Source organism: Dendroctonus ponderosae, unplaced genomic scaffold, assembly GCF_020466585.1.
Source record: "Dendroctonus ponderosae isolate FM_Combo_2020 unplaced genomic scaffold, Dpon_F_20191213v2 Dpon_F_20191213_5, whole genome shotgun sequence".
NCBI lineage: Eukaryota > Metazoa > Arthropoda > Insecta > Coleoptera > Curculionidae > Dendroctonus > Dendroctonus ponderosae.
Window position 1 is genome coordinate 6,381,964 of NW_026018715.1, and position 18,535 is coordinate 6,400,498.

At 32.0% G+C, this 18,535-nt stretch overlaps 3 protein-coding genes across 6 annotated transcripts in view; 2 read left to right on the top strand and 1 right to left on the bottom strand.

Annotated features, from left to right (window-relative positions):
- The window catches only part of LOC109539626 (START domain-containing protein 10), a 21,648-nt gene extending 7,093 nt beyond the window's left edge, over window positions 1-14,555 (top strand). Inside the window, exons 1-6 of one of the 3 annotated variants that reach the window (XM_019907497.2) lie at window positions 1,238-1,734; window positions 10,271-10,393; window positions 11,096-11,288; window positions 13,373-13,505; window positions 13,594-13,855; window positions 13,911-14,555. In XM_019907497.2, coding sequence (XP_019763056.1) covers window positions 1,669-1,734; window positions 10,271-10,393; window positions 11,096-11,288; window positions 13,373-13,505; window positions 13,594-13,855; window positions 13,911-13,964 — 831 coding nt within the window. In that variant the 5' untranslated portion in view covers window positions 1,238-1,668 and the 3' untranslated portion in view covers window positions 13,965-14,555. Of the gene's footprint in view, window positions 1-1,237; window positions 1,735-4,493; window positions 4,904-10,270; window positions 10,394-11,095; window positions 11,289-13,372; window positions 13,506-13,593; window positions 13,856-13,910 lie in introns of those variants that run through there. The other 2 variants (XM_019907499.2, XM_019907498.2) reach the window with 2 other exon arrangements.
- A 1,097-nt stretch (window positions 14,556-15,652) lies between these two features.
- Window positions 15,653-18,198, bottom strand: LOC109539632 (protein BCCIP homolog). 2 transcript variants are annotated; one of them, XM_048666550.1, is made up of 6 exons: window positions 18,181-18,198; window positions 17,117-17,257; window positions 16,526-16,684; window positions 16,256-16,469; window positions 15,978-16,142; window positions 15,653-15,891 (listed from the first exon to the last, which is right to left on the bottom strand). In XM_048666550.1, exons 2-6 carry the CDS (start codon window positions 17,222-17,224, stop codon window positions 15,677-15,679), a joined length of 861 nt encoding a protein of 286 aa, XP_048522507.1. In that variant the 5' UTR covers window positions 17,225-17,257; window positions 18,181-18,198; the 3' UTR covers window positions 15,653-15,676. The 2 variants fall into 2 exon arrangements, with proteins under 2 accessions (XP_048522507.1, XP_019763064.2); XM_019907505.2 differs by lacking the exon at window positions 18,181-18,198 and adding an exon at window positions 17,793-17,920.
- LOC109539633 (glyoxalase domain-containing protein 4) overlaps window positions 17,586-18,535 on the top strand; it is a 9,499-nt gene continuing 8,549 nt past the window's right edge. The window contains exon 1 of the mRNA XM_048666548.1: window positions 17,586-17,743. Coding sequence (XP_048522505.1) covers window positions 17,625-17,743 — 119 coding nt within the window. The 5' untranslated portion in view covers window positions 17,586-17,624. The remainder of the gene's footprint in view (window positions 17,744-18,535) is intronic.

Here is an 18,535-nt window from a genome sequence, read left to right on the forward strand (position 1 = left end):
TGGGCATTTTCTTCTGGCCATCCAGAAGTCCAGACATTAGTCCCCTGGTTTTCTGTATTTGGTTCCAAATGAAACATTCAAAGGCCCTGTTTATTTGCGTTGTGACAAATAATACAAATTGCACATACACACATTCTTAACGGAAATTTCTTCAGAATAGTGGCAAAATATTTAAGAAAATGTAACTTTGAACACCATATTTTCGAAACTATCAACTTTCATGTTTGTTCTACTGTCGGCTTTCCGATTTCTCGTGATGGGTAAAATCGATTACACGGTGGTCCAATTTTAATCTACCAGACTTATTCGATGCAAATAGTGTGCATGGAGACTGAAAATATCGCCTAGCAAAGGTAGAGCTTCTTAAAAGTCAATGAGTATTTATTTTTCATATTGTTGATCGCAAAAGGTAAGAGGATGAAGCTCGGTATGCATGTTAAGTCTCATAAACGTATTAAGCCTACGAACAGTCCATTTAGAAAAACTTGCTGGGAGAAGTACCAAGGATGTTGTTTTTTTGCTTTTTGGAAGAATAGACTCGATTTGTTTGGGGATGTAAAACATTTCCACAATATCTAGCAAAAAGTCTGGTGATTTGCTTATGCACATTTATTGGAAATTTTCGAAAGTCTAGAGACGCAGTGTTTTGCTTGGAAACTATGTGGTTTTATGAGAAGTTTTCGGTATTTTCTCAAAGCTACCTTATAAAAAGATTCTAGCTGTGACAGTTTTTAAATTTTTTCGGTATTTCTTCGAATAAAATAAGCACTTGTCCAAAGAGCGTACTTATGAAAGCCGCTACTTCCGCTAGCTAACACTTTTGGACCATCGCGTATTTTTCTTTATAGTTCCTCTATTATTGGTAATATTTATCTATAATTTGGGATACGGATTTATTTGTGGAATTTGCCTTATATACGCATATTGGCTATTTTTCGGGAGCCACTTATAATTTTTTTCTTGAATTAAATAGACTTCTTGACGGCGGGTTTATTCAATGATTCAAGCAGAGCTAATTTATAAAAAAAACATTTTCCTTATGCTTCTATGTGCAGAATATGTCCTTAATGAGGCTCACATATTAAGATGGACCACACTGTAGTTACCTAATGGTGTTCAAGTACTTGCATAGCCCTGACACAATTAGCCTTATAACATCAAGCTAGCGGAGCGCACATGGAAAACAATTACAGAGATAAAATAAAAGTGAGCGAAAAAAAGGCGATAATATATTGATGCGTTTGTGTGGTTCATTTAATTTACATATGCAAACAACGCAAAGCGCTATCAACTCCCTATTTAAACGTATCTAATCACAGAACCAGGCCACCTGTGAAAATAAGTGGCAGTTAGTTAATATTCTCGATGACAATGTTTTCCAGTATGATGCAGCCACGTCAAAGTGAGTTTTTCATTTTCCTCAACAAGGTTACGTAATTTAGCAAATTTCCCGTGAGATTAAGGAAAAATAGATCAGTGAAAGTGCGCTCGTTAAGATGCTTTGCAAAACATTAACGGAAAAGTGTTGTAACGTAAATATGTGGAAAAATTAAAGAGAATTAGTGAACTTGCAAACAAGAAACATAGTGAAAAATAAGAATATTTTACAACAAAACTATCATCATCGTGTATAGAAACTAGTTTAGCAAAAAAAGTCATATTTATCTTATGCACAGCGAAAATACCAAGTCTTCGATGTCGACATATCCATCATTTAACTCACGTCGTTTTATGGTAAGGAAATATACATTTTACAACTGATAAAACAGCAAATCAACGCAATCTTTGTATGAGACGCACACAAATTCGAAACACTTAATAACACTTTCATAGTCCCCCTCTCAAAATTGGCGGTAAAGTTCAATGTTGAAAGCGTTTTTCTTCACATGTACTTTTGCTGAAAGATTGGTAACGCAGTTGAAGAGATGTGTAGAAAGTGTTATGAATCGAAAATTTTATTTTGAGAAAATTTTTATTAAAGTAATTTACTGGCAATTTCGGCCTATTTATTTATTTCCATTATAGAAATGTTTTCAAAGTTTTTTTTTGATAGATACATACTTAACACCTCAGAATTTTTCAGTGTATATTCGTAAATCCAACGATGTTCTCAATCTACAAAAGGGAGCAGACTTCAAAGAAGTTTATTTTTTTCCTTAACTCCCCGATTTTATTTATATTTACATTATTTCAATTTTTTTCTAATTCACTGCCAAAGCCTTTATTGCACATTCATACAACGAATCTTCACAAACTGCTGTTGATTTACGTATCCAAGAGAGCTGCTTTTAACAAATTTGAATGACGAGAGTTGTTTTTTACATATCTGATATTAATTGCCCATAAGGCTTTTTAAATAACTATATGGAAAAACTAAAGTAAATTAGTGAACTTGCAAGCAAGAAACATAGTGAAAAAATATCTAGCTAGATTTTACAAAAAAATTAACTTTAAAGTGGTATAGTGAACAGAAACTAGTTTAGTACAAAAGTCATATTTTCTTTGGATCTGTTGTTGTTACTCAGTGTACAGGGTGTCCAAGGTTGCATTGTATGGGAATATTTTTGAAACCGTAAGAGATAAGAAATCGGTTAAATTAGGAAAAAGTCGCACAATCGGGTGGTCATATACATCGCGTTTTCAGAAAACTTGTTTTTCTTTTAATTTTTGAGATATTTAGAAAAAAATTATTTTTCGAATTTTCGTTTTTAATCATTTTTGGAATCCTTTCAAATTACATCAAAAAACAAAAAAATACTTTCTTACTGCACCTTTTCGAGCTCTACAAGATGATGTCAATGAAAATTTATGGCAGTATTTCAGTTCTTTGAAACCATCATCAACTTTAGTTTTTCATATGGACCGAAAAAAAGTACATAACGTATTAGGTAGCTTTTTTAACGATATAAATGTTCTATAGTGATTTTCGACTGTTTTCGAATTAATAACCAATATTGACTGAACTTGTACAATAGATATCCTGAAATAAGAGTCAGCTTTATGGTCAAATTTCCGACGTCTATCGACTTTTTTCGTTTCTTTTGATTTTAGTAGGTTCATTTAATTTAAATTCCTATTTTTATATAACTTTTTCTTCGTCAATTTTCACCTTTAAGCTGTCTTCTTTCATGATATTTGTTGTTGTACATGTAAATAGACATAATTAAAAAAAAATTGACGCAAAAACCGGTACACGTCGCAGTGTACATTGTTGAATTATCCATTAAAAAAGAACTATATAATACATTTTGTACGGTTTTTCTGGTCCAAATGAAAAATAAAAGTTTATGATGGTTTCTAAGAAACGAAACGGAATTATTTTTAATAGACTTAGCTTGTAGAGCTCGAAAAGATGCGATAAGAAAGTATTTTTGACTTTTTGATATGATTTCAAATAACTTCAAAAATGAATAAAAACGAGAATCATTTTTTTCTAAATATCTGGAAAATAAAAAATAAACTTTTTTGAAAACGCCATGTATATGACCACCTGATTGCGGGACATTTTCCTAATTTAACCGACTTATCCCTGACTATCTTACGGTTTCGGAGATCCCCATGCAATGCATCCGCATCTTGGACACCCTGTATAATCAATTTCGTTCCAACAATTTCAACCAGGGCTTATCCAGGTTCATTACGTTCCATCGGTTTTTTGAAAAAGATGATCAAAAAATATACATTTTCTCCTTTGAATAGAAATCACATTTACAATAAAAAAATTCTAGAAAAATACGGAACAAAAAACGTTGTCTTCGATTCTATGTATGTATATCTAAAATTATCAGCTTTCAGATAAGGCCATTTAACATACGATGTTTTCAGTTTACCCAATTTTCATAGTTAATGAAGCAATTCTGTACAGGGGTGTTCTAATGCCCCACATAAAATTAATTCCTGTTTCATAAAATTTTTTTCGAAAAACTCTAAAACAGCTAAGCTTGTAACTCGTAACTAACGGAAGTAGCAGTTACATATTTTTCTATACCACCGAATACTGTTATCGAAGACTTTTTCATTTGAACAAAAAGTTGGGGTAGTTGGGGATGAAGGGGTTGTAAATATGATATAGCGTTTTTATAAAGAAAATAAAAAATCATAAAAATCATGTGAATGATAAATATTTGGACATTAAGTAGCAAAATAGCTATCAACTGGTTAAGATACACGGGGGTTAACTCCGGGGGAATAATAAATCGTATGTTGGAAGGGAATTAATACGAAGAGTAATGCTCGAGAGCGTACATGTGCTTTATGCGTTTCTGGGATCAATAACATAGCAAAGCGAATTTTCTGCGGAAGAAATCCGTTTAAGCCTGTGCAGCTTGAATGTGGAAATTGCCCATATTCAAAACTTTATTATTCCGCCTCGTATTAGCACAATATGGTTCAGAGACTGGCAAACTCCAAAGCCAATTTACTGAAATTTAGCCCATTCTGCAGGAGGCAACGTGGGCGATTTCGTCGTATTTTGGTCTTTTTACACCCGCAATCCGCACCGTGACGCCAGTAGACGCCCGGCAGCAGCGTCGGTTCCATTTCATATTTTCGCTTACGCTTTGCGCGTCATTTTAAAACCTGCGAAATCGTGTTAATAGAAACAATAAATCTTCCATTTCAATAACAGTCTCCAGCAAGTAAAGTGTATGAATGTGTTTTGGTTGCAAAAATCATCAAGTGTGACTTCGCCATGTTAATTCGGTCAAGCTTGGTCAGCCGGGCTTAAAAGCTGATAAGTTGGTCAAAGCCGGATGAAGACCACTTATTGTTACGGGTGGCGTGTAGAATGTTCTACATAGAATCTTTGTGATAAGGATGTTCTAAAAAATGTCCAAGAGTGCCTTCATCTTCGATTGTAAAGTTTGGTTTGATATTAACCAGTTTGGAAAAGACTCTTACTCCGGTAAGTTTCCAATATTCTTTGCGGCGAAAATGTAATTAAAAATTAAATGAAAAGCCTTCGATATCAAAGTGATTACAGAAGGGCGTAAGCGAACTGCATAAGGGTTCAAAGACCCCTGCGCCCATATAGTAGGTATCCGTTCATCTGTTTTAATTAACTTTCTGGATAAAGTAAATTAATCAATGTCGGAAAAGCAGGAAAATTTCTTCCAGACCCTTCAAAATCTGTTATTACGTTTCGCTCGTACATTCGACTGCCATCATCAACGGACATCAAAGAGTCAGATATTAGAAACCAGTTTTCCATAGCACCGAATGGAAATAAACATTTGCGGAAACTAGGCCATTTGATAATGATTTTAAGTTGTTATGAATACTGAAAGTGGTTGCTGCAACACACACAGTTTATTGAATTTTGTGCTTTAGTGGAGCTACAGGTGGTACGGAAATAGTGTACATTTATAGCTTCTTCTATTTTCTATAGTTTTCATTTAAAACATCAATTTTATTGTTTTACTGCCGAGAGTCGTTTTATACTTCCTTTATAGTAGATTTTTTCAAACACTTGGACACAAATTGTCACACAATTTACATTCAAAAGTCCGTATATTTAAACAGAATATGGCTATAGAAATTCCAAATAAAATGTGATTGGGCTTCTCTTTTGTATTATTGAATGAAAGAAAAAAACGTGGCAAAGTTCAAATAAAAAAGAAATTGATGAGCTTCTTCTTGAACAGCCTATACTATACATATTATCAATCGGACTATATACATATTTCTTCTGATTTCGAACATATATGACAATTTGATATTTATTTATTTATCAGTCGTTTTCGAAGGCTGGATTCATTTTTTTAAATGGTAATTATATTGTTTTTCCAAAGCACACTAGCCATAAATAAACATATGCACTCAACGCCACTACTAATTATTATACCATTAACTGGCCAGCAAACGGTCCTGATCTAACACCGTTAGATCATTTTTTATCAGGCTATATAAAGGACAAAGTCTATAAAGTAAGATGTCAACACTTGTAGGATTTAAAGGCACATATCTAGAGAACGATTGATTCACTGCATAAGTTGAGTTTATTTGTAAAACTACATATAAAAGATAATGAAAACACAAAAAAATACAAAAACGAAACACACAATTTTTAAAATGTTGTTATGTCTATTTATGATATGTTCTACTTTTTGGCAGCTTCAAACTTCCACGTTAGTTGGATGAATATTGCAGAGGATATGTTGAAACTGAAGGCGGACGTATTCAAACTTATAAATATACCTACGGGATGTTCCATCTAAAACCATGAATTTGATTCTTTTGACTTTACCATGTTCTTTTCTTTGGTCCAATCCATTGTCGAGTTAAAACAGCATTAGGTACAATTTTTGTATTAAGTCTTCACGGACCTTTAATCAATAAATTCTCTAGAAGCTGTATAAAGATACGGCCCAATCCTAACAGCCCGATATCTCGACAGTTTCTGAGTTTTCTGACACCAAGTGTACATACTTTTGTCAATACTGATAACGAAACAAATTTAATCATACGAAACGTCGATATACAAGGTAGCAATTGTTCAAGCTAATTATCTGCAAACATTGCACAAATTGTCCGTATTCTGCATAAGTACCAATATTTAAATGTATTTTTAATAATACCCTAAACCAGGAAAAATATATAACTTGCATACAGTGTAGTGTCAAAAATAAGCATTCGCCGATCCATGTTTATCGGAGAAAAATAATTTGCATGCTGTATAAAGGATAAATTCTTCCACTATCAATATCTAGTTAATAGGAGAAATTAAAAACCTACTAAATGGGTTTTTTTGTTTTAACAGCAATTTTTTTACAGGATTGTTCTATATGTATCTACTGCACAATACGATCCATGCAACAATATCATTAGGACTGCATAAATCAAATATTTAGGTTTAAATCGGCTATAGAATTATTACAAAATATTTCACTCATATCCTGGAATTACGTTTTAGCAATTTGGCTGTTTTTTTAGTTTATTTCCTTAGTCAATTGCTATTTAAATGGCCAGTTTGCGTGACTTCAAACCGAAATAAAAAAATATATGCAACAATTATAGTAAGTCGAATTTAGGATGTTCGAATTAACGAAACAAATCGTCACGTTTTCAGGAAAATTGCTTTTGCTATTTTTATTACTCTTGTTGGCTTATTGACGTAACATTGAGTCGATAGGGTGGGTCTATTGGTCTTTATCGAAAACAATCAATTAACATTAGGCTTTTATAAGAGCGCTTTCGTTTTAATATAATTTAATGTAATATAACAGTAAGTTTCAGCAATTTAATTGTCGAAAAATTGATTTTTTTTAAATAAAATGTTTCAAATAATTCCTCTTTGCGAAATAACGGCATATGCGGTAAAGAAAGTGAAATAAGTTGTTACAGTAATGAATTGAGACTCACTGCTCACTTTCAACTCAATTCCAAAAGCAATTGTAGACTATTATTACGAAAAAAACTCGTTTTTATATATAGTTTGTTTTTCAAAAAAGGCATTTTAATGCCACACAAGGAAACGCATGAAATCAAAGAAATATAGCGCCAAAATTGGATATTTAAGAAATAATGATTTTTTGTAAATGTCCCAATAGCAAGTAGCTTTTAATATCTAAAGCATGTTTATCTTCAAAAAATAGAATTATAACAGCAACACTTTTCCTCTTCCTTTGCTTTATACGTATACTTTTGTCTCACTGTTTATAACGTGTTATCTGAAATATTTTCAGTTCAACGGCATAAAAGATTGTATATTTTCTCATATTATAACGCATAAAGTACATGACGTCTTTAGACTCATAACAGTAAACGAGAAGTTGGAATTGTTAAAATAAATGAAAGGTTGAACAAAAACGTTCTATTTATAAGCATATGTTTATAACAGTTCTTAGTCTCTATTCTGTTTCAGTTCGAACTTGGGGATATTTTTCTGTTGAGGCAATTGCAGTTTTTACGTTTCATAGCAGTTTTACACGCATTCCCAATTTATAATACACCAGAACAGTATGTTTAGAAAGCGGAACTTCTAATATATTACATTGTAAATAGCAACATTTAACAAGCCACCTGAACACAGCTCGGAATAAATGAATTTGGGCTCTCCAGTTAGATAAAAATATATTGTGATTGCTTCTAAGCAGTTAGAAATAAGAAAATCCACATATTTTTATGGTTCCTTAATTTTGGTAAACTTATTTTCAATAACATATTTTTCATTTTTGGAAAATTAATTTTCAAAATGCCCATTACAAAGAATACCATATCTAACTGTACAATATCGAAATCAAACTATTTCATACACCACGTACTAGGTATGTCACTAAGGTTGATTATTTATACATAAATCTGGACTAATTGAACTGAAGTAGAAAAAAATTAATGTGTTAAATTAGAAAAAAATCAAGACTGACCCGAAAGAAAACTAATCAGTTCTCAAATTTTAAATCAACTAATACAGGATTATTCAGTTTAAATCCTGACAAAGTAAATGGTGCATTTTACGCGAGAAAGGAATTGAAAGTTCGAAAAAATTTGCAAAACATATTTTTTAGCTTTCAAGAAAAAGCTTTCAAAGAAAGTGGTACGAATCTGTTGATTTTTATTATGCTTCTTAATGCATCGTTCTAATTTTAGAAAAATTATAAATTATTATTTTTTTGGGAAAAACAAGATTTTAAGATAAAATTCTGCTTAAACAAAGTTTTGCCTGCTTACTGATAATCCGAGCAAACAAATACTTTTATTAACTTAACATGTTACTAGAGTGATAATAAAAGCTTAAAAAGTGACTAATTACTTCAGTTCGTAGTAGTAAAAACACATACATATAGATTAAAAATCATCCGCACTAAAGCTGTGTTTTGCAATGTAATACAGGTTGTCTCAGTTTAAAGTGGAAAAATTTAGCGGTCGAAAGAAAATGCAATTTTAAGATGAAAATATCATACAAACATATATTCATGTCTTCGTTTTTGAGATACGTGGCGGCAAGGTTAACATTAAAAAAAAATTATTTCGTATATCTTACGATACTGTAATAAAATTCTATATTCTGGGCCTTATCGCAATATCACATCGAATCATTGAAAATTTACTTTAGAAATCTAAATTTGTTTAATTTAACTTTGTTACATTGTTGTGATTCAACTGCAATTAAAATGGTTTTTGCAAAAATATCGAAAACTGTTACTGTTGGCGACTTCAAACAAGAATATCTTTCTTACGTAAATATGAGTGGAAAATGTTTTCATTTTAAAATCAGGTTGATACGGGTGGACGCAAAAGTGATAAATTATTATTTAGAAATTAAATATTAGTGCCATGTGGCCCTCTCTGTAAATTTGTCGAAAACTTGGACATGATTGGATGTGGTATTGCGATAAGTCCTAGAATGTAGAATTTTATTACAGTACCTTAAGATTTGCTTGAATTATTTAGAAAAATTTGAAATAAAATGTTAACTTCGCCACCCTGTATCTGAAATACGAAGCCGTTTTCAATATGTTTGTATGATATTTTTATCTGAAAATTAGACTGTCTATCGACCATTAAGGTCCTGCTATTATAAACTGACTGTGTATAAATTGTGTAAGAATGCAATTTTAAAAATCTATGTAATAATGAAAGAATATAAATATGCTGTGAATTAACATACTGACAAAAGATCTTGATTAAAGGAATTAATTATTCTAATAGTAAATCCTATAATTAATGATATAAAATAGTCATAATTAGTCGCGTTAAACTAGGTATTCGGAAATTGTACGCGATATCTATAAAAGTTTTTGAAATGTTCGATAAACACTGCTGGAAAAAATGTTCCACAATCCGTCTTTTAAATTATTTTTTTAATTCACGATTGAAACTGGATCACCACATAGTTTCGATGTGATAATGATTATTTTTATAACCTTCCAGTTCTAATTCAATGGAAATGTTGCTATATTTTTTACTTTTCTTGCTGATAAATAATGAATCATTGAATTTGAACTGAACAATGGTTAAATTGCCATACAACAACAAGTTTGATAAGAGTAATAAATATTTTTTTAAGGTTGCGATCAGATTGTTCAGCATTTTCTACAACTTTACAATAACCGTGAAATTGCCCAACCTTGGTTGAAATATTGGAAATTAAAAATCTGTTAATTGAATGCTGCAAATTACATTCTCAAGATGTTCTTTGGAACAATAGTTAAGGAAGAGCATTTAATTGATGCATAAAGAAAAAACCTTATTTTAAAATTGGGCAATATTGAGCGAATTTTTTTTAGAAAAATACCTACATTGTAATCAAATGTGAACTTTTTTGTTTCAGAATACAATGGACGTTGGTATAGTGAAAATCGCAGAAGACAGCGACTTCTGCAACTTGAAACGGTTGGTGGACGACCACGACGGTTGGAAGTTAGAGTACGATAGCAATTCAGAAAATATAAAGGTAAAATAATTAAATAGAAAAGAGAATGAATGAAAGAACAAATGTGCTATTCTTATTGAGACCAGAACAATATACATTCATAATAAATATCATTTTTTTTAAGTTTATAAATAAAAAATATCCAATAAAAAAATCAGATAAAGACAAAAATAAATCTGACTTCATCATGTTTTCAATTTAAAAAAAGTGGAAACCCTTTCTCCAGCTAGCTAACAATTAATTCTCATTAGTTTAAACCTCTTCTGTTTCGATTCTAAATAGTCCGCAATTATTACATAATTGAACGCTCGTGCTTCTAATGTAATGAATTGTTAATAAACAATATCGGGCTTCTGTTCTAATCAAGGTCGGAACGGAGTTATTTATGAAATTCATCCGCTTAATTTATTTAGATGAATACCATTTACCTGATATTAATGGTCATTACCAGGCTAAAAATATACATATTAAATATAGCAATTGTATACTACTGTAAATGCTTTACAAGACGAATAGGTTCGTAAAGTTAGGAAAACCATAAACTAGTCCCTTATGTATGTTTTCTGTTATTTGCACGTTAGAAGACCAATCGAAATAAATTGAAGAATATTTATAGAGGTAATGGGAAAGGATCGGCAGAATTGTAAATTTAGCACAAATTTGATTCATTCAGTACATCAAAATGTATTTATCGGTTTACTGAATCGTTTATGTATTTTTCAGGTCTGGACCAAATCTACGCCAGCAACGAATTTTAAAATGGTAAAAGTTCACTCATCATTTTCAAATATAACGGCAAACACAATGTTCGATGTGTTACACGATCCAGATTATCGCAAGAAATGGGATGAACATATGCTGGTTTCCACCGAAATAGGCTATTTGAACCCGAACAATGACGTTGGATATTATGCATGTAAGATAAATGCAATTTCAACTAAATGTTTCGTCATTTCAAATAATGCATTCCCAAATCTGAGATTTAAAAAACTGTTAGTTTTCACGCTTTTTTCAAACTGATAGTCTCGAATCTTATTTGAAAAGTGCCGACAATTTTAAATGTATTTCTTTAACTGAAAAAATAGCTTGTTTCTAAGTTGCAAGATTCCCATCTATGAGAATACCGTTTGATGGACAGGGGGGGCAAACTTAATAGGCCGTTATCCATTAAGAATTTATAGTAACTGATAAATGTACACGATTTATGCAACAATCAGTTGATCCTTTAGCACACTTCTAATCAGAGTTCACATCGCCTTTAAAAAATGTCTCTTGGGAAATATTAAATTTTTATTGGTTATATTGAATTATCATGAAAATTATTATAGAGCCAATAGAATTCGATTTTTTATCTTTTCATTATAAGTTTAACACTCTATAAATCGAAAAATTCAGATATAAACTGCTCAACAGGCAAATTTGTCCTAACTTTGGAACCGGATAAATTCTGATTGCTTTGAGCGATTTGGTTTCTGTTTGAAACGTTATCTAGCACCGTTTGTGTTTTCTTAATCCATGTTGTGGAAAAAATTCAGCACCTAAGAGACATCTTCTATAGGGTGGCAAATGAAAAAATTGAAAGTTTGGAACATTTCGGCATGCTCCTAGTTGGAGAAAAATACGTTTCTTTGGAACTACATCATACGACTACACCACAACGACACCAAAAGCTTCAAGATAAAAACCCAACAGCTCGAAACAGCTTTTGCATTTTTCGTTTATCTCTTCTATTTACAGGGTGGTCTCAAAAAATCAACTTGTGCAACTGTTCTGCTATTGATCCGATTTTATCAATCTTGAGCTCATTTTGAAGCAAAAAACTTCACATACAATGTAAGAGACAGACAATGTAATATACAGGGTTGCATAAAAAATTATTCAAATCAAAATTACTCCCGAAATCTGTGGTTCAGGAATATTTTTGAGTAATTGAAATTTACTTTCAAATATTTCGTTCATTCATGCAACGCAACCCGGTATATTGATTTTTTTCTGAAGTCGAGTACAACGTCGTAGCTTCAACATAAACTCTAGATTTTGAAAATGGGTTCAAGAGAAAAAGTGTGTTACTGCAAGACAAAAATGTATATTTTTTTAGACCACTCCACTGTAAATAAACTAAATGGTAGAAAAAATCGGAAACTTTTTCGAGATATAGGGGCTCATGTTACTGATTGTGCTGTTGAAATACAAAAAACACGTTTTTTGAACCAACTTTTGCAATATTGCATTTGCGACCCTGTAGAAACTTTATCTTAAGCACTAATTTTTTGCAAAAGCACGCACTAACCGAGAAATAATTGCACTAAAGAACGCTTCAAATAGAAATCAAATCGCCCGCAGCAATCAGAATTTATTCAGTTGGTCCAACTTTGCCAGTGCAACGTTGTTTTGTTGAGCAGTTAGGTCAAATTTTCAATTGAGAATCGCTCCACCTAAAAAGTAGATACCCGAATAATAAATGAATGAATGAAACTCAAAAAAAGGACGAAAAATGAATTGAAATCATAACGAATTTCATCTGGGTTTGGAAGAATATTTTTTGTCCAACTAAGAGCATATGGAATTGTTACCGAGTTTGCACTGTGTTTAATTTGCCGCCCTATAGAAACTTTATCTGACGCAATAATTGTATGCAAAAACACACAAGCTAACTTAATATGCTAAATAGTTCTGCAGTGATAATAATAATATTTTGTCTACAGGATGTTTTACATAAAAATGAATCCAAAACAAATGTAAAAATATTTTCGTCCTAAGTCTCGTTTCCATTAAAGAAAGAAACCTGTTTGGATTCTTTCTGAGAACTATCTCCATGTCTCATTATGTTCATCTTATGTTCATTATGTCAATCTTATTGGAAAATGAGCAAAAAGTGTAAATTTTATATTCAGCATTTGTAGAATAACGAAAATCCCGTGAAGAAAATTATACGAAACATATATTTTCTGTAACTCCTTGCTGCGATAAATTTTGACTTTATCTGGCTGTTTATTTCAGTGTCTTGCCCTGCTCCAGTAAAGAATAGAGACTTTGTCCTGCAAAGGTCATGGCTCGACTTGGGTAACGAAAAACTAATCATTAACCATTCAGTTAATCATAAAGATTATGGCCAGAAAAAAGGATTTGTAAGGTAAGTGCAGGTAAATCCAAGATAAAACTTTTAAAAATCCACGGAAATATATCAAAAATGAATTAACTAAAACTCCACTTTATTTCAGAGCCACCTCATACCTTACAGGCTTTGTGGTGAGAAAATCTGGACCTGGTTGTTTCTTAGGATACATTTCCCAAACTGACCCAAAAGGCAAACTGCCCACATGGTTGGTAAACAAAATAACGCAAAAGTTTGCGCCGAGAGTGGCGAAACAGTTGAAGAGAGCAGCCGAAGGATATGAAGACTGGAAAGCACAACAGCCGGACCCGAAGGATAAACCCTGGATTTATGCCGAATTTACGTTCCCAAGAATTAGTGTTGCTGATGTGAGTCTTTTGTGCTGCGTAATAACAAAGCTAAAATGAATTATTTTTCTTCTAGTGTATCAACTTGGAACATATAGAAGATGGTAATGGAGATGACGAGCAGCATTGACCACTGTTGGGCTAAGCGATAAGGGTTTCTCTCAGTTACGAGTTTCGCAGTATTGTTGCCATATGGTACTTCATTGATCTTATAAAATGTATATATTTTTTAAAGTGAAATTTTTCAAATAAATAGGTTTTTATTCACCAAACATATTAGATATTAGACATAACTCTTATTCAATGCAAACTAGTTTTCATGATATAAAAATGTATTTATATCGATTTCAATCAGTAGATGCTAGTTTCTTAAACCGATAAAAAACCGACCGTAAAAAAGCTTGATAGATGACTATTTTGAACAGATCAAATACGAATACCCAGTTGCCGACTGGAAAAATAACTAATATTTCTTGAAAGATAATCATTCAAATGTAATTACAAATATCGTTAAAAGGACTACCAACAATCTACACGTACAGTAGTTTTAAGAATAGATTAAAGATAGTTTATTGTAATTTTATCTTTAGAATACTGCAAATAACAAATCTGTGATTTTTAAAAGGATTACAAAGAAGTTCTTATAAGTATATTAATGTTGAGTAAGACTAAGAATGAGATTGCAGTTGATTATTAATGAAATAAATTACTAAACATTAAATTTGGGAATTTTTATATTGTATAAGGCGTTTCACGACGAAGGGGCAGTATTTTAACCAGGTATTGTAGGTCCGAAAATAACACTAGGTTGCTATATGAACGATAGTCGAAAATGCCTCGTTTACATTGCGGATTTACAGGGTGTTGAACTTTAACTTAAAAAATATCAAATGATAAATTTCATCAAAACGCATGGTGATATTTCAACGATGTTTTCCAAAGCTTAAAAATAAACGGTGAATCACGTTTGGATAAAAATAAACCAGAAAATGTTGCGCGTAACGCAATTTATTTTTTCGAATACATTTACCAAGTACAATATGCTCACGATAAACGAAGAAATGACTCGACACATTTTTTAGGCGAATCTCTCGGACACATCAATTGGTACTTCTAAATGTCGACATTTTTAAATAATGTTTTTTTTTATTTACTAATTGGTTTTAATGAAATTTCATGTATATTATATTATACATGCCAAGGCGTAAAGTAGCAACAACGCTACACATTAAAACTGATGATGGTGGAAAACACCGAAACGTTTTTTTAAATTGATAAATGAACAATAAATGACTGAAGAACCCATGATTTGATTTTAATCATGTATATTATGCCATTTTATATTTTACTATATAAAATTTTAAGGGAAACTTTAGAGTTGGTCTGTCGCAAACGCGAAATTACATAGGAAATCTTAACAAACAGAACAGAATCCACAACAGTAAGTTCATTTCAACTTTTAAGTACGTTCTTCTGTTGATAATTTTCGATCTTTACATTATATTTAATTTGATTCTTTTTTCACTTCCTCACTGTCAAAACTTCTGTAACGCTGGTTTTTCATTTACATTTTCAAGCCAAGCAAAATACGGGACAACCAAACCAATTTGGTACGTTTAAACATTTTGATTCAAATATTTCGTAACGATTTTTGATACCGATAATTTATTCTGGTTTTCACATTTAAACAATATATTTTTTTGTCGTTCGATTTTTCCCACGATACATGAAATGTAATCTGACGGTCAAATTTAAGAATAAAAGTTCATGACGATAAAAGCCTTCACTAAATAGCCCCCGATTTCAAATAAAACAACCTTTAAATCATACATATATTTTATATTACTGAACTAAAATGGTGATTTCATCGATAACATCTTTTAATTTACTATAATTGATCAGCATTATCCTTCTGAATGGAATCGACTGTTTATCTGCGGACAGCCATCGGCCCTCTAAGCCAGTATCACACTGATCTGCCACACTGAAATCAAACGTTACATCTGCTGCCTTCCTAAAGACTTCTTCCTCGTCGTTTGAAAACTGTTCCTCTGCATCTGAAAATGTTCAATATTTGCCTAATAAATTTAAATATTTGGTATAAGAAAAATATTAGATTATTCAACTGCTATTAAAAATGTACCTGTTTCTCCTTTCGGTTTGGATGTTTTACAGATGAAAACTAAGTAGTCAAATGCATAGGACTTATCTTTCTTCTGTATTCTTTGGAGCTCGTCATAAAGAGAATTGAACATTGCCGCTGATATTTTAGAGGGGATGTTTACAAATCTCTCATTTATAAGAAATCCTAAAAGTGCGAAATTATTTAAAAGTTTTATAAAAAAGCAATTATTTGGAAGTAAAAAATGAATCAACAAGCCGGCAATTGCCAAAGCAATTAATGTGATCAACAATACTAACCCAGTTTGTTACGTCCATGTAAAATCTTTTTAAACCCTTGTTGCACTTCATCACTTGCGTGCTTTGCAATTAATTGATCCAAAATAGAGTAAAACTCTACAACACAAGGAGTCTCTTTGTGTGAAGTCAAATTTATAACACTGGTTATGCCATAAACTTCAGCTTGATCTACCAGTTCCGCATCATCATCTTCCTCGTCGCTATCAAGGTCGCTCTTAGAAATAATTCACAGATTTAAAAAAATATATACCATATTGCAGCCACATTTACCTGCTTCAACACAGAACCCACACCAGTTTGGGCTATCAGCATATCAGCCATTTGGCCGAGATCAATTTCTGCTCCTAAGAACAATTGTGATAACAACAGTTTTATTCCATGAAAGTCATGTCCTTCTGGGTTTCTTCCCTCAAAAGTTGCTTGGACTACCTGAAAAAACAGTTGATGCTTCCGTCAAGTTTGAGAAGAACACTATTGATTGTTGAATAAAGGATATTTGCTACTTAGCCAGTACCGACATTTGTATACAGAGTGATTGAAAATTGGCGTCAATTATCTGAACTTGTCTGGGAATATTCGGGAGAAATACAAAAAAACTACAAATTTGGAGGAGGAACTCAAACGACAGGATCACTGTATTTACTCCGAAAGCAACCCATGGAACATTTGCACTCTAATTTATAGCAACATCCTTCAAAGGTAACTTGTTCAAACTGTACTTTTGTAGTCTAGTTGAGCTTTTAAGCTCTTTGTTTCAGATAATACTTGACCCATTGCAAGCTCAACTATACGAAGTGATACCAGATATATCTGGTATATAGCTATATATATCTGGTTTGGGCCGTTTTAGTATCTATTTACCTGCTGCCCATGATAGCTTCCAGAATCACTATCTTCGCTCATAGACTCATCCCCTGATTCAACAGGTGCTTCTTCGGAATTCTTGGGCTTCTTTGTAGGACCGGCCATTTTTCAAAATATGTACTTTTGCTGTTTTAGTGACTACGGAAAAATCGAAAATTAACCGATAGACAAAACATGCATGCACTGAGAATGTGAGGTTATAATTTTAGTTGTAAAAGTCAAACGTCCATCATCGACATACAAAAATGCTGGACCCAATACAATTTTCACTACTTGGCAATACTCCATGTCTATGCGAACATTTAATTCTATTTTTCTTAATAATATTTGACCTAATTTAGTTTTAATTATTGGAAATGTTGTGAAAAAATAATAGTAGCCGAGAATTTAGTTGAAATAATGCAAACATGACAACAGTAGAAGATTGAAATGATTGAAATAAGCGCTTCCACTTCCTTTCAATTATACACGACCTTGATTTGTGTTCCTTTACTTTCCATTATAAATGTTGTTTAGTAGAAATCCGGTTTGTTTGCTACGAAAACTTCGGCTTATCCCCATTTCAAGTACCGGAGTGAATTTACTCGCTTATATTCACAGCAATTTTGGCGCATTGAAGACACAGTGAGTATTATTGTATTAGTTACTGTTTTGTAAATATGTTCATACATACATAATACTACAGAAGTGATAAAATCAATTAAATATTGCATTATTTCCACGTATTTGATTTTTTTGTCGATTTATCTGCTTCATGTTGCTTATTTTAGGTTGGAACTATTCACGTGAACATCGCACTTGGTTTCATCTTTTTTGTTATATATAGGGTGTCTTCAATAAAATCAGCTAATATTCAAGCAGTCATTGCACATAAATAATAGGTATTCGCCTATCTATAAATAACTCGGTAATTATTTCACATACTCGTCAACAACAAACACGACACGAGAACTTTGATAATATTTCCCGATCAGTTCGATTTTTTAACAATTTTGGCGGTTTTTGATCACTTTTCACTCATTGAATTCGCTACTTTTCTATAAGATAACAAAGTATATCACCTTTTGGTCTGCATTTCTAACATTTCCCATCATACCGATGCTGCAGATGCAGGAGTAAAAATAATTACTTAACAATCTGTTGCGAAATTTTCGTTTCGAGGAAAATTCGCGAGTTCAATTACCGATGATGGCGCTGCGAAACGTCAAATTACTCGTTGTCGAGTGACAGTTGACTTGTCAGAATTGTTTATTTATTAGAGTTGATGACATTTATAACATCAAACAATACTTACACATTTTTCGATCTGTTCCTATTCCTTTAAAAGCTTGCAAAAGTTGATTAGAACAAAACAAATCACAATCAGATGTTGGAACAAGTGTCAAATTTTTTACAAACTTCTTTTTGGGTATTTTG